At 35.5% G+C, this 26,454-nt stretch overlaps 1 protein-coding gene across 1 annotated transcript in view; it reads left to right on the top strand.

The window, feature by feature from the left end:
* The window catches only part of grin2aa (glutamate receptor, ionotropic, N-methyl D-aspartate 2A, a), a 138,854-nt gene that overhangs the window by 78,617 nt on the left and 33,783 nt on the right, over nucleotides 1-26,454 (top strand). The window contains exon 4 of the mRNA XM_088936583.1: nucleotides 23,322-23,436. Within this exon, the coding sequence (XP_088792709.1) occupies nucleotides 23,322-23,436 (115 nt within the window). The remainder of the gene's footprint in view (nucleotides 1-23,321; nucleotides 23,437-26,454) is intronic.

The raw sequence follows: 26,454 nt of genomic DNA, 5'->3' as shown, positions 1-26,454 counted from the left end.
AAGCCGGAAATTTATCCAAAAAATAGAATTCTGCCATTCGTGGTTCATTCCCTCTGGTTTGTCTAGATTCCTAAGCCATTTCAGAGTAATATTTTGATTTAGTGAAGTCTATTTTACTCTTAATTGAGTGGAAGTTTGTGGAAACTCTTTTAGGAGTGTCTGAACCCTAACCCTAACCCTAGCGAAACCCCTAGCTAGGGTTAGGGTTAGGATTCCCCCAAAACATAGACAAATTTTGATGGCATGGCTGTGTTTTAGGATAGAAATGATATTTAGGAAAGGTGATATTTCAAAGTTTTCTAAACATTTTTTTCTGACACACATTATGGGTATGTAGTATACATTGCCCAAAAGGAATGTTTTCTAAATTGCCCTAAAAGCAAACTGTTGACAGAAACTGCTGGTACTTTACAAACTCTTGCTTTTGGCATTGAAATTATAGGCATATCAGCATAGAAACCCACCTTTGAAAGGGTTTTCTGACACTTTTTCTAGTTAAGCCAGTAACTGTACTTATTGAGATCACATTTCAAAATGACATTTCCAATAACACAGTATTTTCTCAAAAATAGAATTTTGCCTTTCCTGCTACATTCTCTTGGTTTGTGTAGATTCCTAAGCCATTTCAGAGTAATATTTTGATTTAGTGAAGTCTATTTTACTCTTAATTGAGTGGAAGTTTGTGGAAACTCAGTTAGGAGTTTCTGAACCCTAACCCTAGTGAAACCCCTACCTAGGGTTAGGGTTAGGATTCCCACAAAACGTAGACAATTTTTGATGGCATGGCTGTGTTTTAGGACAGAAATGATATTTAGGAAAGGCGATATTTCAAAGTTTTCTAAACATTTTTTTCTGACATATATGAGTATGTAGTATGCAATGCCCAAAAGGAATGTTTTCTAAATTGCCCTAAAAGCAAACTGTTGATAGAAACTGCTGGTACTTTTCAAACTCTTGCATTTGGCATTGAAATTATAGACATATGAGCATAGAAACCCACCTTTGAAAGGGTTTTCTGACTCTTTTTCTAGTTAAGCCGGTAACTGTACTTACTGAGAACACATTTCAAAATGAAATTTCCATTAACAGTTAAGCCGGAAATTTATCCAAAAAATAGAATTCTGCCATTCGTGGTTCATTCCCTCTGGTTTGTCTAGATTCCTAAGCCATTTCAGAGTAATATTTTGATTTAGTGAAGTCTATTTTACTCTTAATTGAGTGGAAGTTTGTGGAAACTCTTTTAGGAGTGTCTGAACCCTAACCCTAACCCTAGCGAAACCCCTAGCTAGGGTTAGGGTTAGGATTCCCACAAAACATAGACAAATTTTGATGGCATGGCTGTGTTTTAGGATAGAAATGATATTTAGGAAAGGTGATATTTCAAAGTTTTCTAAACATTTTTTTCTGACACACATTATGGGTATGTAGTATACTGTACATTGCCCAAAAGGAATGTTTTCTAAATTGCCCTAAAAGCAAACTGTTGACAGAAACTGCTGGTACTTTACAAACTCTTGCTTTTGGCATTGAAATTATAGGCATATCAGCATAGAAACCCACCTTTGAAAGGGTTTTCTGACACTTTTTCTATTTAAGCCAGTAACTGTACTTATTGAGAACACATTTCAAAATGACATTTCCAATAACAGAGTACTTTCCCAAGAATAGAATTTTGCCATTCGTGGTACGTTCCTTTTGGTTTGTCTAGATTCCTAAGCCATTTCAGAGTAATATTTTGATTAAGTGAAGTAGATTTTAAACTTAATTGAGTGGAAGTTTGTGGAAACTCTTTTAGGAGTGTCTGAACCCTAACCCTAAGCCTAGTGAAACCCCTAGCTAGGGTTAGGGTTAGGATTCCCACAAAACATAGTCAATTTTTGATGGCATGGCTGTGTTTTAGGACAGAAATGATATTTAGGAAAGGCTATATTTCAAAGTTTTCTAAACATTTTTTTCTGACATATATGGGTATGTAGTATGCATTGCCCAAAAGGAATGTTGTCTAAATTGCCCTAAAAGCAAATTGTTGATAGAAACTGCTGGTACTTTTCAAACTCTTGCATTTGTCATTGAAATTATAGACATATGAGCATAGAAACCCACCTTTGAAAGGGTTTTCTGACACTTTTTCTAGTTAAGCCAGTAACTGTACTTATTGAGATCACATTTCAAAATGACATTTCCAATAACAGAGTATTTTCTCAAAAATAGAATTTTGCCTTTCCTGCTACATTCTCTTGGTTTGTCTAGATTCCTAAGCCATTTCAGAGTAATATTTTGATTTAGTGAAGTCTATTTTACTCTTAATTGAGTGGAAGTTTGTGGAAACTCAGTTAGGAGTTTCTGAACCCTAACCCTAGTGAAACCCGTACCTAGGGTTAGGGTTAGGATTCCCACAAAACGTAGACAATTTTTGATGGCATGGCTGTGTTTTAGGACAGAACTAATATTTAGGAAAGGCGATATTTCAAAGTTTTCTAAACATTTTTTTCTGACATATATGAGTGTGTAGTATGCAGTGCCCAAAAGGAATGTTTTCTAAATTGTCCTAAAAGCAAACTGTTGATAGAAACTGCTGGTACTTTTCAAACTCTTGCATTTGGCATTAAAATTATAGACATATGAGCATAGAAACCCACCTTTGAAAAGGTTTTCTGACTCTTTTTCTAGTTAAGCCGGTAACTGTACTTATTGAGAACATATTTCAAAATGAAATTTCCATTAACAGAGTATTATCCAAAAAATAGAATTCTGCCATTCGTGGTTCATTCCCTCTGGTTTGTCTAGATTCCTAAGCCATTTCAGAGTAATATTTTGATTTAGTGAAGTATATTTTACACTTAATTGAGTGGAAGTTTGTGGGAACTCATTTAGGAGTGTCTGAACCCTAACCCTAGCAACACCCCTAGCTAGGGTTAGGGTTAGGATTCCCACAAAACGTAGACAATTTTTGATGGCATGGCTGTGTTTTAGGACAGAAATAATATTTAGGAAAGGCGATATTTCAAAGTTTTCTAAACATTTTTTTCTGACATATATGGGTATGTAGTATGCAGTGCCCAAAAGGAATGTTTTCTAAATTGCCCTAAAAGCAGTCTGTTGATAGAAACTGCTGGTACTTTTCAAACTCTTGCATTTGGCATTGAAATTACAGACATATGAGCATAGAAACCCACCTTTGAAAGGGTTTTCTGACACTTTTTCTAGTTAAGCCAGTAACTGTACTTATTGAGATCACATTTCAAAATGACATTTCCAATAACAGAGTATTTTCCCAAAAATAGAATTTTGCCATTCGTGGTACATTGTCTTGGTTTGTCTAGATTCCTAAGCCATTTCAGAGTAATATTTTGATTTAGTGAAGTCTATTTTACTCTTAATTGAGTGGAAGTTTGTGGAAACTCTTTTAGGAGTGTCTGAACCCTAACCCTAACCCTAGCGAAACCCCTAGCTAGGGTTAGGGTTAGGATTCCCACAAAACATAGACAAATTTTGATGGCATGGCTGTGTTTTAGGATAGAAATGATATTTAGGAAAGGTGATATTTCAAAGTTTTCTAAACATTTTTTTCTGACATACATTATGGGTATGTAGTATGCATTGCCCAAAAGGAATGTTGTCTAAATTGCCCTAAAAGCAAATTGTTGATAGAAACTGCTGGTACTTTTCAAACTCTTGCATTTGTCATTGAAATTATAGACATATGAGCATAGAAACCCACCTTTGAAAGGGTTTTCTGACACTTTTTCTAGTTAAGCCAGTAACTGTACTTATTGAGAACACATTTCAGAATGAAATTTCCATTAACAGAGTATTATCCAAAAAATAGAATTCTGCCATTCGTGGTTCATTCCCTTTGGTTTGTCTAGATTCCTAAGCCATTTCAGAGTAATATTTTGATTTAGTGAAGTCTATTTTACTCTTAATTGAGTGGAAGTTTGTGAAACTCTTTTAGGAGTGTCAGAACCCTAACCCTAACCTTAGCGAAACCCCTAGCTAGGGTTAGGGTTAGGATTCCCACAAAACGTAGACAAATTTTGATGGCATGGCTGTGTTTTAGGACAGAAATGATATTTAGGAAAGGTGATATTTCAAAGTTTTCTAAACATTTTTTTCTGACATACATTATGGGTATGTAGTATACATTGCCCAAAAGGAATGTTTTCTAAATTACCCTAAAAGCAAACTGTTGATAGAAACTGCTGGTACTTTTCAAACTCTTGCATTTGGCATTGAAATTATAGGCATATGAGCATAGAAACCCACCTTTGAAAGGGTTTTCTGACACTTTTTCTAGTTAAGCCAGTAACTGTACTTATTGAGATCACATTTCAAAATGACATTTCCAATAACAGAGTATTTTCTCAAAAATAGAATTTTGCCTTTCCTGCTACATTCTCTTGGTTTGTCTAGATTCCTAAGCCATTTCAGAGTAATATTTTGATTAAGTGAAGTAGATTTTAAACTTAATTGAGTGGAAGTTTGTGGAAACTCTTTTAGGAGTGTCTGAACCCTAACCCTAAGCCTAGTGAAACCCCTAGCTAGGGTTAGGGTTAGGATTCCCACAAAACATAGACAATTTTTGATGGCATGGCTGTGTTTTAGGACAGAAATGATATTTAGGAAAGGCTATATTTCAAAGTTTTCGAAACATTTTTTTCTGACATATATGGGTATGTAGTATGCATTGCCCAAAAGGAATGTTGTCTAAATTGCCCTAAAAGCAAATTGTTGATAGAAACTGCTGGTACTTTTCAAACTCTTGCATTTGTCATTGAAATTATAGACATATGAGCATAGAAACCCACCTTTGAAAGGGTTTTCTGACACTTTTTCTAGTTAAGCCAGTAACTGTACTTATTGAGATCACATTTCAAAATGACATTTCCAATAACACAGTATTTTCTCAAAAATAGAATTTTGCCTTTCCTGCTACATTCTCTTGGTTTGTCTAGATTCCTAAGCCATTTCAGAGTAATATTTTGATTTAGTGAAGTCTATTTTACTCTTAATTGAGTGGAAGTTTGTGGAAACTCAGTTAGGAGTGTCTGAACCCTAACCCTAGTGAAACCCCTAGCTAGGGTTAGGGTTAGGATTCCCACAAAACGTAGACAATTTTTGATGGCATGGCTGTGTTTTAGGACAGAAATAATATTTAGGAAAGGCGATATTTCAAAGTTTTCTAAACATTTTTTTCTGACATATATGGGTATGTAGTATGCAGTGCCCAAAAGGAATGTTTTCTAAATTGCCCTAAAAGCAAACTGTTGATAGAAACTGCTGGTACTTTTCAAACTCTTGCATTTGGCATTGAAATTATAGACATATGAGCATAGAAACCCACCTTTGAAAGGGTTTTCTGACTCTTTTTCTAGTTAAGCCGGTAACTGTACTTATTGAGAACACATTTCAAAATGAAATTTCCATTAACAGTTAAGCCGGAAATTTATCCAAAAAATAGAATTCTGCCATTCGTGGTTCATTCCCTCTGGTTTGTCTAGATTCCTAAGCCATTTCAGAGTAATATTTTGATTTAGTGAAGTCTATTTTACTCTTAATTGAGTGGAAGTTTGTGGAAACTCTTTTAGGAGTGTCTGAACCCTAACCCTAACCCTAGCGAAACCCCTAGCTAGGGTTAGGGTTAGGATTCCCACAAAACATAGACAAATTTTGATGGCATGGCTGTGTTTTAGGATAGAAATGATATTTAGGAAAGGTGATATTTCAAAGTTTTCTGAACATTTTTTTCTGACACACATTATGGGTATGTAGTATACATTGCCCAAAAGGAATGTTTTCTAAATTGCCCTAAAAGCAAACTGTTGACAGAAACTGCTGGTACTTTACAAACTCTTGCTTTTGGCATTGAAATTATAGGCATATCAGCATAGAAACCCACCTTTGAAAGGGTTTTCTGACACTTTTTCTAGTTAAGCCAGTAACTGTACTTATTGAGATCACATTTCAAAATGACATTTCCAATAACACAGTATTTTCTCAAAAATAGAATTTTGCCTTTCCTGCTACATTCTCTTGGTTTGTGTAGATTCCTAAGCCATTTCAGAGTAATATTTTGATTTAGTGAAGTCTATTTTACTCTTAATTGAGTGGAAGTTTGTGGAAACTCAGTTAGGAGTGTCTGAACCCTAACCCTAGTGAAACCCCTAGCTAGGGTTAGGGTTAGGATTCCCACAAAACGTAGACAATTTTTGATGGCATGGCTGTGTTTTAGGACAGAAATAATATTTAGGAAAGGCGATATTTCAAAGTTTTCTAAACATTTTTTTCTGACATATATGGGTATGTAGTATGCAGTGCCCAAAAGGAATGTTTTCTAAATTGCCCTAAAAGCAAACTGTTGATAGAAACTGCTTGTACTTTTCAAACTCTTGCATTTGGCATTGAAATTATAGACATATGAGCATAGAAACCCACCTTTGAAAGGGTTTTCTGACTCTTTTTCTAGTTAAGCCGGTAACTGTACTTATTGAGAACACATTTCAAAATGAAATTTCCATTAACAGTTAAGCCGGAAATTTATCCAAAAAATAGAATTCTGCCATTCGTGGTTCATTCCCTCTGGTTTGTCTAGATTCCTAAGCCATTTCAGAGTAATATTTTGATTTAGTGAAGTCTATTTTACTCTTAATTGAGTGGAAGTTTGTGGAAACTCTTTTAGGAGTGTCTGAACCCTAACCCTAACCCTAGCGAAACCCCTAGCTAGGGTTAGGGTTAGGATTCCCACAAAACATAGACAAATTTTGATGGCATGGCTGTGTTTTAGGATAGAAATGATATTTAGGAAAGGTGATATTTCAAAGTTTTCTAAACATTTTTTTCTGACACACATTATGGGTATGTAGTATACATTGCCCAAAAGGAATGTTTTCTAAATTGCCCTAAAAGCAAACTGTTGACAGAAACTGCTGGTACTTTACAAACTCTTGCTTTTGGCATTGAAATTATAGGCATATCAGCATAGAAACCCACCTTTGAAAGGGTTTTCTGACACTTTTTCTATTTAAGCCAGTAACTGTACTTATTGAGAACACATTTCAAAATGACATTTCCAATAACAGAGTACTTTCCCAAGAATAGAATTTTGCCATTCGTGGTACGTTCCTTTTGGTTTGTCTAGATTCCTAAGCCATTTCAGAGTAATATTTTGATTAAGTGAAGTAGATTTTAAACTTAATTGAGTGGAAGTTTGTGGAAACTCTTTTAGGAGTGTCTGAACCCTAACCCTAAGCCTAGTGAAACCCCTAGCTAGGGTTAGGGTTAGGATTCCCACAAAACATAGACAATTTTTGATGGCATGGCTGTGTTTTAGGACAGAAATGATATTTAGGAAAGGCTATATTTCAAAGTTTTCTAAACATTTTTTTCTGACATATATGGGTATGTAGTATGCATTGCCCAAAAGGAATGTTGTCTAAATTGCCCTAAAAGCAAATTGTTGATAGAAACTGCTGGTACTTTTCAAACTCTTGCATTTGTCATTGAAATTATAGACATATGAGCATAGAAACCCACCTTTGAAAGGGTTTTCTGACACTTTTTCTAGTTAAGCCAGTAACTGTACTTATTGAGATCACATTTCAAAATGACATTTCCAATAACAGAGTATTTTCTCAAAAATAGAATTTTGCCTTTCCTGCTACATTCTCTTGGTTTGTCTAGATTCCTAAGCCATTTCAGAGTAATATTTTGATTTAGTGAAGTCTATTTTACTCTTAATTGAGTGGAAGTTTGTGGAAACTCAGTTAGGAGTTTCTGAACCCTAACCCTAGTGAAACCCGTACCTAGGGTTAGGGTTAGGATTCCCACAAAACGTAGACAATTTTTGATGGCATGGCTGTGTTTTAGGACAGAACTAATATTTAGGAAAGGCGATATTTCAAAGTTTTCTAAACATTTTTTTCTGACATATATGAGTGTGTAGTATGCAGTGCCGAAAGGGAATGTTTTCTAAATTGTCCTAAAAGCAAACTGTTGATAAAAACTGCTGGTACTTTTCAAACTCTTGCATTTGGCATTAAAATTATAGACATATGAGCATAGAAACCCACCTTTGAAAAGGTTTTCTGACTCTTTTTCTAGTTAAGCCGGTAACTGTACTTATTGAGAACACATTTCAAAATGAAATTTCCATTAACAGAGTATTATCCAAAAAATAGAATTCTGCCATTCGTGGTTCATTCCCTTTGGTTTGTCTAGATTCCTAAGCCATTTCAGAGTAATATTTTGATTTAGTGAAGTATATTTTACACTTAATTGAGTGGAAGTTTGTGGGAACTCATTTAGGAGTGTCTGAACCCTAACCCTAGCAACACCCCTAGCTAGGGTTAGGGTTAGGATTCCCACAAAACGTAGACAATTTTTGATGGCATGGCTGTGTTTTAGGACAGAAATAATATTTAGGAAAGGCGATATTTCAAAGTTTTCTAAACATTTTTTTCTGACATATATGGGTATGTAGTATGCAGTGCCCAAAAGGAATGTTTTCTAAATTGCCCTAAAAGCAGTCTGTTGATAGAAACTGCTGGTACTTTTCAAACTCTTGCATTTGGCATTGAAATTATAGACATATGAGCATAGAAACCCACCTTTGAAAGGGTTTTCTGACACTTTTTCTAGTTAAGCCAGTAACTGTACTTATTGAGATCACATTTCAAAATGACATTTCCAATAACAGAGTATTTTCCCAAAAATAGAATTTTGCCATTCGTGGTACATTGTCTTGGTTTGTCTAGATTCCTAAGCCATTTCAGAGTAATATTTTGATTTAGTGAAGTCTATTTTACTCTTAATTGAGTGGAAGTTTGTGAAACTCTTTTAGGAGTGTCAGAACCCTAAACCTAACCTTAGCGAAACCCCTAGCTAGGGTTAGGGTTAGGATTCCCACAAAACGTAGACAAATTTTGATGGCATGGCTGTGTTTTAGGACAGAAATGATATTTAGGAAAGGTGATATTTCAAAGTTTTCTAAACATTTTTTTCTGACATACATTATGGGTATGTAGTATACATTGCCCAAAAGGAATGTTTTCTAAATTACCCTAAAAGCAAACTGTTGGTAGAAACTGCTGGTACTTTTCAAACTCTTGCATTTGGCATTGAAATTATAGGCATATGAGCATAGAAACCCACCTTTGAAAGGGTTTTCTGACACTTTTTCTAGTTAAGCCAGTAACTGTACTTATTGAGAACACATTTCAAAATGACATTTCCAATAACAGAGTATTTTCCCAAAAATAGAATTTTGCCATTCATGGTACGTTCCTTTTGGTTTGTCTAGATTCCTAAGCCATTTCAGAGTAATATTTTGATTTAGTGAACTAGATTTTAAACTTAATTGAGTGGAAGTTTGTGGAAAGTCAGTTAGGAGTGTCTGAACCCTAACCCTAGTGAAACCCCTAGCTAGGGTTAGGGTTAGGATTCCCACAAAACGTAGACAATTTTTGATGGCGTGGCTGTGTTTTAGGATAGAACTAATATTTAGGAAAGGCGATATTTCAAAGTTTTCTAAACATTTTTTTCTGACATATATGAGTATGTAGTATGCAGTGCCCAAAAGGAATGGTTTCTAAATTGCCCTAAAAGCAAACTGTTGATAGAAACTGCTGGTACTTTTCAAACTCTTGCATTTGGCATTGAAATTATAGACATATGAGCATAGAAACCCACCTTTGAAAGGGTTTTCTGACTCTTTTTCTAGTTAAGCCGGTAACTGTACTTATTGAGAACACATTTCAAAATGAAATTTCCATTAACAGAGTATTATCCAAAAAAATAGAATTCTGCCATTCGTGGTTCATTCCCTTTGGTTTGTCTAGATTCCTAAGCCATTTCAGAGTAATATTCTGATTTAGTGAAATATATTTTACACTTAATTGAGTGGAAGTTTGTGGGAACTCATTTAGGAGTGTCTGAACCCTAACCCTAGCATCACCCCTAGCTAGGGTTAGGGTTAGGATTCCCACAAAACGTAGACAAATTTTGATGGCATGGCTGTGTTTTAGGACAGAACTAATATTTAGGAAAGGCGATATTTCAAAGTTTTCTAAACATTTTTTTCTGACATATATGGGTATGTAGTATGCAGTGCCCAAAAGGAATGTTGTCTAAATTGCCCTTAAAGCAAATTGTTGATAGAAACTGCTGGTACTTTTCAAACTCTTGCATTTGGCATTGAAATTATAGACATATGAGCATAGAAACCCACCTTTGAAAGGGTTTTCTGACACTTTTTCTAGTTAAGCCGGTAACTGTACTTATTGAGATCACATTTCAAAATGACATTTCCAAAAACAGAGTATTTTCCCAAAAATAGAATTTTGCCATTCGTGGTACATTCTCTTGGTTTGTCTAGATTCCTAAGCCATTTCAGAGTAATATTTTGATTTAGTGAAGTCTATTTTACTCTTAATTGAGTGGACTTTTGTGGAAACTCTTTTAGGAGTGTCAGAACCCTAACCCTAACCCTAGCGAAACCCCAAGCTAGGGTTAGGGTTAGGATTCCCACAAAACGTAGACAAATTTTGATGGCATGGCTGTGTTTTAGGACAGAACTAATATTTAGGAAAGGCGATATTTCAAAGTTTTCTAAACATTTTTTTCTGACATATATGGGTATGTAGTATGCAGTGCCCAAAAGGAATGTTGTCTAAATTGCCCTTAAAGCAAATTGTTGATAGAAACTGCTGGTACTTTTCAAACTCTTGCATTTGGCATTGAAATTATAGACATATGAGCATAGAAACCCACCTTTGAAAGGGTTTTCTGACACTTTTTCTAGTTAAGCCGGTAACTGTACTTATTGAGATCACATTTCAAAATGACATTTCCAAAAACAGAGTATTTTCCCAAAAATAGAATTTTGCCATTCGTGGTACATTCTCTTGGTTTGTCTAGATTCCTAAGCCATTTCAGAGTAATATTTTGATTTAGTGAAGTCTATTTTACTCTTAATTGAGTGGACTTTTGTGGAAACTCTTTTAGGAGTGTCAGAACCCTAACCCTAACCCTAGCGAAACCCCAAGCTAGGGTTAGGGTTAGGATTCCCACAAAACGTAGACAAATTTTGATGGCATGGCTGTGTTTTAGGACAGAAATAATATTTAGGAAAGGCGATATTTCAAAGTTTTCTAAACATTTTTTTCTGACATATATGGGTATGTAGTATGCAGTGCCCAAAAGGAATGTTTTCTAAATTGCCCTAAAAGCAGTCTGTTGATAGAAACTGCTGGTACTTTTCAAACTCTTGCATTTGGCATTGAAATTATAGACATATGAGCATAGAAACCCACCTTTGAAAGGGTTTTCTGACACTTTTTCTAGTTAAGCCAGTAACTGTACTTATTGAGATCACATTTCAAAATGACATTTCCAATAACAGAGTATTTTCCCAAAAATAGAATTTTGCCATTCGTGGTACATTGTCTTGGTTTGTCTAGATTCCTAAGCCATTTCAGAGTAATATTTTGATTTAGTGAAGTCTATTTTACTCTTAATTGAGTGGAAGTTTGTGGAAACTCTTTTAGGAGTGTCTGAACCCTAACCCTAACCCTAGCGAAACCCCTAGCTAGGGTTAGGGTTAGGATTCCCTCAAAACATAGACAAATTTTGATGGCATGGCTGTGTTTTAGGATAGAAATGATATTTAGGAAAGGTGATATTTCAAAGTTTTCCAAACATTTTTTTCTGACACACATTATGGGTATGTAGTATACATTGCCCAAAAGGAATGTTTTCTAAATTGCCCTAAAAGCAAACTGTTGACAGAAACTGCTGGTACTTTACAAACTCTTGCTTTTGGCATTGAAATTATAGGCATATCAGCATAGAAACCCACCTTTGAAAGGGTTTTCTGACACTTTTTCTAGTTAAGCCAGTAACTGTACTTATTGAGAACACATTTCAAAATGACATTTCCAATAACAGAGTACTTTCCCAAGAATAGAATTTTGCCATTGTGGTACGTTCCTTTTGGTTTGTCTAGATTCCTAAGCCATTTCAGAGTAATATTTTGATTTAGTGAAGTCTATTTTACTCTTAATTGAGTGGAAGTTTGTGGAAACTCAGTTAGGAGTGTCTGAACCCTAACCCTAGTGAAACCCCTAGCTAGGGTTAGGGTTAGGATTCCCACAAAACGTAGACAATTTTTGATGGCATGGCTGTGTTTTAGGACAGAAATAATATTTAGGAAAGGTGATATTTCAAAGTTTTCTAAACATTTTTTTCTGACATATATGGGTATGTAGTATGCAGTGCCCAAAAGGAATGTTTTCTAAATTGCCCTAAAAGCAAACTGTTGATAGAAACTGCTGGTACTTTTCAAACTCTTGCATTTGGCATTGAAATTATAGACATATGAGCATAGAAACCCACCTTTGAAAGGGTTTTCTGACTCTTTTTCTAGTTAAGCCGGTAACTGTACTTATTGAGAACACATTTCAAAATGAAATTTCCATTAACAGTTAAGCCGGAAATTTATCCAAAAAATAGAATTCTGCCATTCGTGGTTCATCCCCTCTGGTTTGTCTAGATTCCTAAGCCATTTCAGAGTAATATTTTGATTTAGTGAAGTCTATTTTACTCTTAATTGAGTGGAAGTTTGTGGAAACTCTTTTAGGAGTGTCTGAACCCTAACCCTAACCCTAGCGAAACCCCTAGCTAGGGTTAGGGTTAGGATTCCCCCAAAACATAGACAAATTTTGATGGCATGGCTGTGTTTTAGGATAGAAATGATATTTAGGAAAGGTGATATTTCAAAGTTTTCTAAACATTTTTTTCTGACACACATTATGGGTATGTAGTATACATTGCCCAAAAGGAATGTTTTCTAAATTGCCCTAAAAGCAAACTGTTGACAGAAACTGCTGGTACTTTACAAACTCTTGCTTTTGGCATTGAAATTATAGGCATATCAGCATAGAAACCCACCTTTGAAAGGGTTTTCTGACACTTTTTCTAGTTAAGCCAGTAACTGTACTTATTGAGATCACATTTCAAAATGACATTTCCAATAACACAGTATTTTCTCAAAAATAGAATTTTGCCTTTCCTGCTACATTCTCTTGGTTTGTGTAGATTCCTAAGCCATTTCAGAGTAATATTTTGATTTAGTGAAGTCTATTTTACTCTTAATTGAGTGGAAGTTTGTGGAAACTCAGTTAGGAGTTTCTGAACCCTAACCCTAGTGAAACCCCTAGCTAGGGTTAGGGTTAGGATTCCCACAAAACGTAGACAATTTTTGATGGCATGGCTGTGTTTTAGGACAGAAATGATATTTAGGAAAGGCGATATTTCAAAGTTTTCTAAACATTTTTTTCTGACATATATGAGTATGTAGTATGCAATGTCCAAAAGGAATGTTTTCTAAATTGCCCTAAAAGCAAACTGTTGATAGAAACTGCTGGTACTTTTCAAACTCTTGCATTTGGCATTGAAATTATAGACATATGAGCATAGAAACCCACCTTTGAAAGGGTTTTCTGACTCTTTTTCTAGTTAAGCCGGTAACTGTACTTATTGAGAACACATTTCAAAATGAAATTTCCATTAACAGTTAAGCCGGAAATTTATCCAAAAAATAGAATTCTGCCATTCGTGGTTCATTCCCTCTGGTTTGTCTAGATTCCTAAGCCATTTCAGAGTAATATTTTGATTTAGTGAAGTCTATTTTACTCTTAATTGAGTGGAAGTTTGTGGAAACTCTTTTAGGAGTGTCTGAACCCTAACCCTAACCCTAGCGAAACCCCTAGCTAGGGTTAGGGTTAGGATTCCCACAAAACATAGACAAATTTTGATGGCATGGCTGTGTTTTAGGATAGAAATGATATTTAGGAAAGGTGATATTTCAAAGTTTTCTAAACATTTTTTTCTGACACACATTATGGGTATGTAGTATACATTGCCCAAAAGGAATGTTTTCTAAATTGCCCTAAAAGCAAACTGTTGACAGAAACTGCTGGTACTTTACAAACTCTTGCTTTTGGCATTGAAATTATAGGCATATCAGCATAGAAACCCACCTTTGAAAGGGTTTTCTGACACTTTTTCTATTTAAGCCAGTAACTGTACTTATTGAGAACACATTTCAAAATGACATTTCCAATAACAGAGTACTTTCCCAAGAATAGAATTTTGCCATTCGTGGTACGTTCCTTTTGGTTTGTCTAGATTCCTAAGCCATTTCAGAGTAATATTTTGATTAAGTGAAGTAGATTTTAAACTTAATTGAGTGGAAGTTTGTGGAAACTCTTTTAGGAGTGTCTGAACCCTAACCCTAAGCCTAGTGAAACCCCTAGCTAGGGTTAGGGTTAGGATTCCCACAAAACATAGACAATTTTTGATGGCATGGCTGTGTTTTAGGACAGAAATGATATTTAGGAAAGGCTATATTTCAAAGTTTTCTAAACATTTTTTTCTGACATATATGGGTATGTAGTATGCATTGCCCAAAAGGAATGTTGTCTAAATTGCCCTAAAAGCAAATTGTTGATAGAAACTGCTGGTACTTTTCAAACTCTTGCATTTGTCATTGAAATTATAGACATATGAGCATAGAAACCCACCTTTGAAAGGGTTTTCTGACACTTTTTCTAGTTAAGCCAGTAACTGTACTTATTGAGATCACATTTCAAAATGACATTTCCAATAACAGAGTATTTTCTCAAAAATAGAATTTTGCCTTTCCTGCTACATTCTCTTGGTTTGTCTAGATTCCTAAGCCATTTCAGAGTAATATTTTGATTTAGTGAAGTCTATTTTACTCTTAATTGAGTGGAAGTTTGTGGAAACTCAGTTAGGAGTTTCTGAACCCTAACCCTAGTGAAACCCGTACCTAGGGTTAGGGTTAGGATTCCCACAAAACGTAGACAATTTTTGATGGCATGGCTGTGTTTTAGGACAGAACTAATATTTAGGAAAGGCGATATTTCAAAGTTTTCTAAACATTTTTTTCTGACATATATGAGTGTGTAGTATGCAGTGCCCAAAAGGAATGTTTTCTAAATTGTCCTAAAAGCAAACTGTTGATAGAAACTGCTGGTACTTTTCAAACTCTTGCATTTGGCATTAAAATTATAGACATATGAGCATAGAAACCCACCTTTGAAAAGGTTTTCTGACTCTTTTTCTAGTTAAGCCGGTAACTGTACTTATTGAGAACACATTTCAAAATGAAATTTCCATTAACAGAGTATTATCCAAAAAATAGAATTCTGCCATTCGTGGTTCATTCCCTTTGGTTTGTCTAGATTCCTAAGCCATTTCAGAGTAATATTTTGATTTAGTGAAGTATATTTTACACTTAATTGAGTGGAAGTTTGTGGGAACTCATTTAGGAGTGTCTGAACCCTAACCCTAGCAACACCCCTAGCTAGGGTTAGGGTTAGGATTCCCACAAAACGTAGACAATTTTTGATGGCATGGCTGTGTTTTAGGACAGAAATAATATTTAGGAAAGGCGATATTTCAAAGTTTTCTAAACATTTTTTTCTGACATATATGGGTATGTAGTATGCAGTGCCCAAAAGGAATGTTTTCTAAATTGCCCTAAAAGCAGTCTGTTGATAGAAACTGCTGGTACTTTTCAAACTCTTGCATTTGGCATTGAAATTATAGACATATGAGCATAGAAACCCACCTTTGAAAGGGTTTTCTGACACTTTTTCTAGTTAAGCCAGTAACTGTACTTATTGAGATCACATTTCAAAATGACATTTCCAATAACAGAGTATTTTCCCAAAAATAGAATTTTGCCATTCGTGGTACATTGTCTTGGTTTGTCTAGATTCCTAAGCCATTTCAGAGTAATATTTTGATTTAGTGAAGTCTATTTTACTCTTAATTGAGTGGAAGTTTGTGGAAACTCTTTTAGGAGTGTCTGAACCCTAACCCTAACCCTAGCGAAACCCCTAGCTAGGGTTAGGGTTAGGATTCCCACAAAACATAGACAAATTTTGATGGCATGGCTGTGTTTTAGGATAGAAATGATATTTAGGAAAGGTGATATTTCAAAGTTTTCTAAACATTTTTTTCTGACACACATTATGGGTATGTAGTATACATTGCCCAAAAGGAATGTTTTCTAAATTGCCCTAAAAGCAAACTGTTGACAGAAACTGCTGGTACTTTACAAACTCTTGCTTTTGGCATTGAAATTATAGGCATATCAGCATAGAAACCCACCTTTGAAAGGGTTTTCTGACACTTTTTCTATTTAAGCCAGTAACTGTACTTATTGAGAACACATTTCAAAATGACATTTCCAATAACAGAGTACTTTCCCAAGAATAGAATTTTGCCATTCGTGGTACGTTCCTTTTGGTTTGTCTAGATTCCTAAGCCATTTCAGAGTAATATTTTGATTAAGTGAAGTAGATTTTAAACTTAATTGAGTGGAAGTTTGTGGAAACTCTTTTAGGAGTGTCTGAACCCTAACCCTAACCCTAGCGAAACCCCTAGCTAGGGTTAGGGTTAGGATTCCCACAAAACATAGACAAATTTTGATGGCATGGCTGTGTTTTAGGATAGAAATGATATTTAGGAAAGGTGATATTTCAAAGTTTTCTAAACATTTTTTTCTGACATACATTATGGGTATGTAGTATACATTGCCCAAAAGGAATGTTTTCTAAATTGCCCTAAAAGCAAACTGTTGATAGAAACTGCTGGTACTTTTCAAACTCTTGCATTTGGCATTGAAATTATAGGCATATGAGCATAGAAACCCACCTTTGAAAGGGTTTTCTGACACTTTTTCTAGTTAAGCCAGTAACTGTACTTATTGAGAACACATTTCAAAATGACATTTCCAATAACAGAGTACTTTCCCAAGAATAGAATTTTGCCATTCGTGGTACGTTCCTTTTGGTTTGTCTAGATTCCTAAGCCATTTCAGAGTAATATTTTGATTAAGTGAAGTAGATTTTAAACTTAATTGAGTGGAAGTTTGTGGAAACTCTTTTAGGAGTGTCTGAACCCTAACCCTAAGCCTAGTGAAACCCCTAGCTAGGGTTAGGGTTAGGATTCCCACAAAACATAGACAATTTTTGATGGCATGGCTGTGTTTTAGGACAGAAATGATATTTAGGAAAGGCTATATTTCAAAGTTTTCTAAACATTTTTTTCTGACATATATGGGTATGTAGTATGCATTGCCCAAAAGGAATGTTGTCTAAATTGCCCTAAAAGCAAATTGTTGATAGAAACTGCTGGTACTTTTCAAACTCTTGCATTTGTCATTGAAATTATAGACATATGAGCATAGAAACCCACCTTTGAAAGGGTTTTCTGACACTTTTTCTAGTTAAGCCAGTAACTGTACTTATTGAGAACACATTTCAGAATGAAATTTCCATTAACAGAGTATTATCCAAAAAATAGAATTCTGCCATTCGTGGTTCATTCCCTTTGGTTTGTCTAGATTCCTAAGCCATTTCAGAGTAATATTTTGATTTAGTGAAGTCTATTTTACTCTTAATTGAGTGGAAGTTTGTGAAACTCTTTTAGGAGTGTCAGAACCCTAACCCTAACCTTAGCGAAACCCCTTGCTAGGGTTAGGGTTAGGATTCCCACAAAACGTAGACAAATTTTGATGGCATGGCTGTGTTTTAGGACAGAAATGATATTTAGGAAAGGTGATATTTCAAAGTTTTCTAAACATTTTTTTCTGACATACATTATGGGTATGTAGTATACATTGCCCAAAAGGAATGTTTTCTAAATTACCCTAAAAGCAAACTGTTGATAGAAACTGCTGGTACTTTTCAAACTCTTGCATTTGGCATTGAAATTATAGGCATATGAGCATAGAAACCCACCTTTGAAAGGGTTTTCTGACACTTTTTCTAGTTAAGCCAGTAACTGTACTTATTGAGAACACATTTCAAAATGACATTTCCAATAACAGAGTATTTTCCCAAAAATAGAATTTTGCCATTCATGGTACGTTCCTTTTGGTTTGTCTAGATTCCTAAGCCATTTCAGAGTAATATTTTGATTTAGTGAAGTAGATTTTAAACTTAATTGAGTGGAAGTTTGTGGAAAGTCAGTTAGGAGTATCTGAACCCTAACCCTAGTGAAACCCCTAGCTAGGGTTAGGGTTAGGATTCCCACAAAACGTATACAATTTTTGATGGCGTGGCTGTGTTTTAGGATAGAACTAATATTTAGGAAAGGCGATATTTGAAAGTTTTCTAAACATTTTTTTCTGACATATATGAGTATGTAGTATGCAGTGCCCAAAAGGAATGGTTTCTAAATTGCCCTAAAAGCAAACTGTTGATAGAAACTGCTGGTACTTTTCAAACTGTTGCATTTGGCATTGAAATTATAGACATATGAGCATAGAAACCCACCTTTGAAAGGGTTTTCTGACTCTTTTTCTAGTTAAGCCGGTAACTGTACTTATTGAGAACACATTTCAAAATGAAATTTCCATTAACAGAGTATTATCCAAAAAAATAGAATTCTGCCATTCGTGGTTCATTCCCTTTGGTTTGTCTAGATTCCTAAGCCATTTCAGAGTAATATTCTGATTTAGTGAAATATATTTTACACTTAATTGAGTGGAAGTTTGTGGGAACTCATTTAGGAGTGTCTGAACCCTAACCCTAGCATCACCCCTAGCTAGGGTTAGGGTTAGGATTCCCACAAAACGTAGACAAATTTTGATGGCATGGCTGTGTTTTAGGACAGAACTAATATTTAGGAAAGGCGATATTTCAAAGTTTTCTAAACATTTTTTTCTGACATATATGGGTATGTAGTATGCAGTGCCCAAAAGGAATGTTGTCTAAATTGCCCTTAAAGCAAATTGTTGATAGAAACTGCTGGTACTTTTCAAACTCTTGCATTTGGCATTGAAATTATAGACATATGAGCATAGAAACCCACCTTTGAAAGGGTTTTCTGACACTTTTTCTAGTTAAGCCGGTAACTGTACTTATTGAGATCACATTTCAAAATGACATTTCCAAAAACAGAGTATTTTCCCAAAAATAGAATTTTGCCATTCGTGGTACATTCTCTTGGTTTGTCTAGATTCCTAAGCCATTTCAGAGTAATATTTTGATTTAGTGAAGTCTATTTTACTCTTAATTGAGTGGACTTTTGTGGAAACTCTTTTAGGAGTGTCAGAACCCTAACCCTAACCCTAGCGAAACCCCAAGCTAGGGTTAGGGTTAGGATTCCCACAAAACGTAGACAAATTTTGATGGCATGGCTGTGTTTTAGGACAGAAATGATTTTTAGGAAAGGTGATATTTCAAAGTTTTCTAAACATTTTTTTCTGACATATATGGGTATGTACAGTAGTAAGCACTTCCGAAAAGAAATGTTTTCTAATTTGCCCTTATAGGAAAGGTTTGAAAGAAACTGATTGTAGTTTTCAAACTCCTGCATTTGCGTTTAGAATAGCAGGGATATAACCAATTAAACCCAAGATTTAATGGGCTTTCTGACTCTTACCCTAGATAAGTCTGAAACCGTGCTCAGTGAGATCACATTTCAAGACGACATTTCCAATAACAGAATAGTATTCAAAAACCAGAATTTTACCATTCTTGGTGCATTCTCTTTGGTTTGTCAAGATTTCAAAGTCATTTTAGATTATTATTATTTTTCAGTGAATTGTATTTTTCAGACAATAATGGATATGAACAGTGCATTGCCCTAAAGGAATGTTGTCTGAAATGTCCTAAGAGCTCAGTTTGAATGAAACTGATTATATCTTTCAAAGTCTTGCATCTGGTATTGAAAGTATAGGCATATAAGCAAAATAAACCCACCATTTTTTTGGATTTTCTGACGGTTTGTATTTGGATTTTCTGAGTTTAGCCTGAAATTACATACATACTGTATAGTTCCATAGTTCTTTTTTTTTAGCTGCATTTGTTTCTGTTTAATACACCCACTTGAATTTTGTGATGCTGAATTCATGTGTTTCATAATTTCTAAGATGACATTTTTATGTTTTGAAAGAATCTGTCACATGTCCATGAGGTATGTTCATCCACAAGTTAAATTTCATGAAAGATAAACAGCAGTGTGACATTAGCACTCCAGACCTTTAGTGCTCCCAATTTCAGACTGTGCTTCACTGCAGATATTCACCAAAAACTGCCACAGCATCATGAATCATCTCAAGGTGAAAATGTATAAATCTCTGGAGTCCAATTAGAATATATTGGTTGAAAAAAGTCATCTATGTAGGATCCATACAGATGCATTGACTATTTTTTTCTAATATTATAACAGAATAAATCTTTTTTTAAAGGCATAATGCACTGACAACTTTAGTTTTTAGTAGAGTATTGCAGCATCAAAAGAGCACACATAATTAGAATTATTGGTCTTTCTAGTAATTGTTTTCATTTGTAGTGGTAAGGCATGTTCTTACACTTAAAATTAAGTGTTATTGGTTTATATAATCTTTCTTTTGCCTTAACAAGACAGCTTTGGCTTTTGTGTAAATGCAGAGTTTGGCTGCTAAGAGGCCTTCTGATAAGAGACATCATAGACCTGTGTCCAATACAGAACCATCTAATGATAAACAGCTAAGCTCCAATGGGCTTCAGTGAGTCTCTTGCCTGCTTCTCCCTGAGACAATGGGTAAGGGGTCATTGTTCATCACCCAAGGAAAATCCATCAATGAGGGACCTGCGCGATGGGTACAGCAACTAAACCTGGCAGTATCCTGACCAATCACCAGCTGAGATTTCTCCATTTAAAAGCTAATACTTAACTCATTTTTCTTTGGTTAACTGACTGGCTCCACATCTCTCTCCAACTGAGCTGGCAATCTGACTTTTCCAAACACATGACTATTAGTCCGAAAGAGTGAGTAAAATACAGAATTCTGCCCAATATATTCTTTCTGAAGCAGAAGAAATTTTGTGTACACAAACCCACTGTTATTTTCATCATATCAATGAAATAAGAGAGTTGGAGTTTTTTTCGACATCATGAATATCCGAATATATTCAGGACCAAGGGATAACCGGAATGAACCGAGTTCTTTCACCTGTCTACTATGCAGCTGGACCCAAGAAGACAACTATGCATAAGCTGTTTTTATAGACTTTTCAGCAAGATGTTAGCATCTGGCAGAGCTCCCCAGTTTAGCTTTATCAAGGATGTGTGGCCAATGGATCTTTGAGTAAAAAACTTCTTTAATTGCATTATAATTCTCGAGTTTATTTTTTTATTCCAAATGTGTTTGATGTTTAGTTCACGGTAGTAGATACATATTTACGTATATCCGAGAATAAGAGTGTGATGTAATTAAATGAGACGGATCAAACACAAGGTAGACCATAACAAGTTATAGGTGAAATATTTTAATTCTTCTTCTTGAAATGTCTGAGTGAACAATCAATCTTTTATATCAAAACACATTGTTTCACAAATAAATTCTGTTATGTTTGTTATGAATTGATTTAGTGTTATATCAATACATTGTATTGTATTTAGAATCTGTATGTGAGACTGTAAATTATTATGTTTGATTGATTGATTCCTTAAAGTTGTCAAGTACTCTTACAATTTGCTGTACCAGTTTATAATCGTTATAGTAAATTAAAACTCTCACGTCACTTCATCTCCCAAACTTTGAGTATAGTATTAGGATAGGCTGAGAAATTGGATTCAGTATGACAGGGAGAAAGTTGTTTGTGTTTTGTTTCTGGTGCTCTGCTAAATATTAGAGTATCTACTTCCCTCGACATCCCTTTTTTTCATCATGCAGACATGCTCTTTATCCCAGTGACTTTCAAACAGATGCGAACAGAATGCCTGTTTATACTCTAATCAAATGAATATCATAATATAATGCATGCTTCTGCCACCAACCTACAGTATTTAGCATGCTGGGAAGAGATAGACCAGCAACAATAGACAATACCAGCCTTGTCTAAGTTGTGGGCCAAGAGAATTTCAAACCCTCTGAAAATTCAATGCAAGGTCTTTTTACAAGAATCTGTTTGGAATGCTTTGTTTGATAACGGAGTAAAGTAGGCTTTTGCAGGTCAAGTCCTCTGCCTCTGCTGCCAGAGAGGCTCCTGGCACCAATGTAGCTCTCGTCTGTTGCAGCTTGGAGAGACGCCTGATTCAAGCTAAACAGAGCGTGATCCTTGCAATGGGTCGCTGCTGATTGAGCTCCTTCGATTCTGTGGGACAAGTATCTGCAGTTCTGAATGCCAAGGGGATCAGTGTTTGATGGTCCAAAACAAAAAAGAAGAATTAGATTGAGCCTCTTCCAACAGGCTTCTGGTTGTGTAGTGATGGTGTCAGCTGGTGCTGCTGAAATTGTGCTGTAATCTCAAGAGTTCATAAACTAAGTAATATGTCCTTCAAGCAGCTCAAGGACAGTAGGGATAAGGGTAAAAATCCCTGTGAATGGGCAAGGATGCACAGTAATGAGTTTGATTTTATACTGTTTGTTAGCTTTATCATCTAGAATGTTCCTAATGGAATATCTTGTTTTTGAATTCCATAAATTCAACACATTTGTTTCTTATGATTGTTCAATTTGCAAATGAGTAGGGGCAAACAGCTTGGTTGAAACCAGAGCATCTTTTTCATTTTCTTAAAGTGGTCTGGTGATTTATTTTCTTAGTCCAAAAGGCTTCGTCGTAGAAAGCACAAAAACAAAGGAAAAATCAATCAATTCAATCATTGGTTAATATTCAAATTTCATACATTTAATTTGAAAATTATTCTAATTTGTAAATAAGTTACAAATAAGTTGCTAATTTAAATGAGCACAGGTGTGTTAGATGGAGCAGAGCTGCAGAGAAAAAGACAATGTTGAGTCCAGAGTTGTAAAACACCTTTTGGGAAAAAAAAAATCTTCCTTCCACTTGCCATAAGGTGAATGAAAATATCAAAATGTGCTGTGGCTCCTGTTTCCAGAACCAAAACAGGGGATAATATTGGAAATTCAGCAGTGATAAGGTCATGTCATGAGCTGAGCTCAAAATTAAAAACAATGTAACAGCAAAATAGAGCTTTTCCCAATCAAATAACAGAGAACACACTTCAGTGTTTTTTTTTCCTATCAGTGATATGTGCTTTACTTTGCATTTACCCTGAATATTTCCAGGTGATCATAGTTTGGTGTGTCGTGCTAAGTATATACCTGGGTCTCAAAAATAGCTGGGATGCTTTCAAAAAAATGCAGACTCGGGTTTTCAGGGAGAGTAATAATATTCCCCGCACATTTTTCATCTGTGATAACCTGATGACTGAATTAGGTAGCTCATTAGGTGCTTGACTCCTCATTAATTTTTTCCTGAATATTTGTCTTTCAGATATATGATGAATGTGACCTGGGATGGCAGAGACTTGTCCTTCACAGAAGATGGGTACCAAGCAAACCCCAAACTTGTGGTCATAGTTTTGAACAAGGACAGGGAGTGGGAAAAGGTAAGGTCAAATATGCTGGAACTGAATACTGTAGAGCTTTGACAGACACAGCCTACAATGAACAGTATAAAACTGCATTTTGATTCAGTTTTCAGTGCATTACTTGTACATACAGGATGTGTTGGATCCGGTGGAGTGCTATGACCATCGACAGATTGTGCTCTTTAGGGATTTCTCGACATGCTCCCTGTAAATACTCTGTAAACCGACAGATGTCATTTCAGTTTCCAAAGACATGCCAATTGCAACATGAGACTAAATGTGTTTTGCTGCAGGGTAAATCTCTGTGGCAATTTCAACCCCAATGTGTTGTAGGGTGAAGAGGAAATATCATTTGAAAATCTGAGTCATACAGTATATCGTTTTTCTGTCACATTTATGTTGGCTCTTTTATCTAATGATGGTTGACACATGTTTAATCAGCAGAACATTTTTGTGTTACAAGATTAAGGTAAGTTAATCTGCAAAATTCACAGGTGTTTGCAAAAACCACCTAAGTGTTGGTTGTCTCACAGCATAAGTCTTATGTGACACAAATTTGTGTGGTTAGAAAATGAACTGCATTCATTCCATTAATTTATTTCTGTTAGTTGAAATCTTGAGTTCTCTAAATACATTTTAAGAAGGACATAAAGTAACTTTTCAGTTATTTTTTCGCAAAATCATTCCATAAATAGACAAGAGAAAGGCACATCATATTTTGAGGTTAACATGTTATTATTAAGTAATTACCTCCTTTTAATCGCTATCTATCGGTCTGAATGGTGTTTAAAGGAGGAATATGGCAAAGCCTTGAATTCGTGCGTTGTCAACAGTCTACAGTAGCACTAGTAGGGTTCTTAAAGAAGTGTGAAAGTCTAAAAATGTGTCGATTATTCTTCAGTTTTCAGATGTTGAATAAATAGCAACATTGTTAAGGCCATAATCCATAAGCCCATGTCTTTGTGTAGATCGAATGAGCGCATCTTCATGGCACCCAGGCATGTTGGTGATAATTAGAAATGATTCATATTCTTGTTTAAAGGTGGACAGAAAGAATAAAGGGCTACAAATTACAATGTTTGCAACTCCATTGTTACTACTTTCATTTGGAAAAATGTGATTTTAAGTTTTTAATGACAATGGGGAATAAATGATGGTTATAAAACCAAAACAAAGGGAGAGATTGATCCCTTTGATTTTACCCAAACGTTAAATCAATTTTAGCATCAGACCAGAGAAATGTATTGACAAGATAAAGCCTACATGAATACACATAGCATGATCTTAAGAGGAGATGATTTCGAAGCAGTTCAATTGCATCTCAAAAATTGCATTTTCTCACAGCCTAAAGGAGGAAAATGAGCAGTAAACTCCTCTTTTGCACCTACTCTCCATGGGAATAAAGAATATTAAAAAAGTTAGATATTTCCCTTTATTTTGGTACAGTACAACTAGTGGTGGATCTGAAATGTACACTGTAATTGAAAACTGAGAAAAACAGAAGATTCAGCTTTCTATCCAGATTAAAAAGGCAGATCGGGCCTGTTATTCTGAATATAGGGTGTAACTGCCATGATTATGTTTAAGTAGCAGTAATATATATAGAATAAAAAGTAATGATAGTGCGGTATGGTTAAATATACGCAGTGAGTGTTGACACTCATAATTGAGTTAAATTAAGTCTGCACCTCTCAAAGTTCTCTTCCTTATTATCTGCATCAGCTCCCTCATTTCACAGTTCTTGGTTCTGTGAGTTGAGACATTCATAGTTCCTCTTGCGACATCTAGTTTAGACTTTGCCTTTTTGCACATACAGCAGCACTCAGCAGTGGCTTTGAATGTCAAATGGAGAAGCATGGGATGCAATCACAGAAGATATGGCAGCATTCATAGCAGGAACGCAGATGAGTGAATCAGGAAGCCGTTCTCAGTTTTTTTCCTCACAAATTTGATCTCTGTAAGCTCCCTGTGTTGATCCATCTGACTGCTCCAGTGATGGCCCTCTGACCACAGTGCTGTCTTGAGCTTTTCCTCCTCTCTCATCCGTGTGCTGACAGCTGCAGAGATCAAGAAGTTGGGATGCAAAGTAATTATGTTAATTAATTCCACATCAACATGCTGCCCACTGACACTATTAGATTTAAGACGTAAAAAATATTCTGGGCTTTTATTCAGTATGCGGTGCTAGCCTTTTTCTGTTTTCGCTTTTTTATGAGTTTTGAGTGGGTGGAATCCAAGGAGTACTTGTTTGTACTTCACAGTGTGGATGAGAATCCTCTCAAGTTACAGCGTGTAAGTGTAAGTCAGCAATAAAGCTATTAATGATCTGGAAGCACATTCTTTGAAAAAGAAAACAGGTCCTCTCAGACTGTTGATTTAGTGATTCCAGGTCTTTCATTTTCTAAAAACATTAATGAAGAATCGGGCGACCTTTTTGAACATTGTGAATATATTTTCAGAGTTCTCTTATTCGAGCAATGAATGCCTGGCAAAGCTCATTTAATCTCATGAACATAATGTATTTGTATCTGAGATATAACATGTTATTGCCTTCACAACGTTTGTAATAGATTATATGGCTCTTGCTTTCTGTTGCTGCAAGCACTGCTCACAGTGGTTGTGCAAACTGAGATACCACTGTCCGTAGAGCTGAAAAGAGACTGTGAATCATGAGTGCACTGTCTGCCCAATGGCAGCCCAAGTCAGAGAAGCAGGAAAGATGAGACGAGAGTCCTGGCAGCTCTGTCATTGCACCCAGGGCTTGGATGTTGCTCAGAAACCCCTGCATGTGCTGGCCAGAGAATCAGACTGACACTGACTTGTTTTACTGCCTAATAAGCAGCGTGAGTCCACCTAAAAGGTTTGTGGCACTACAGAAATAATGCAATTTGCTAGAAAAGATTGGACCATTCTAACAGAATTGTTACCGCATTATTAATAAATGCCAGCGACTTAAATCTTGATGTCTCACAGTGATTCTTAAATTCGTTTTTAACTGAAAAATGGTGTCATTAAACATATGGAAACCTCTTAGTT

Source organism: Atractosteus spatula, chromosome 18 (assembly GCF_055471065.1).
Source record: "Atractosteus spatula isolate fAtrSpa1 chromosome 18, fAtrSpa1.hap1, whole genome shotgun sequence".
NCBI classification, from domain to species: domain Eukaryota; kingdom Metazoa; phylum Chordata; class Actinopteri; order Semionotiformes; family Lepisosteidae; genus Atractosteus; species Atractosteus spatula.
The sequence above is the reverse complement of the archived record's forward strand: the minus strand, read 5'-3'. Positions and strand labels throughout refer to the sequence as shown.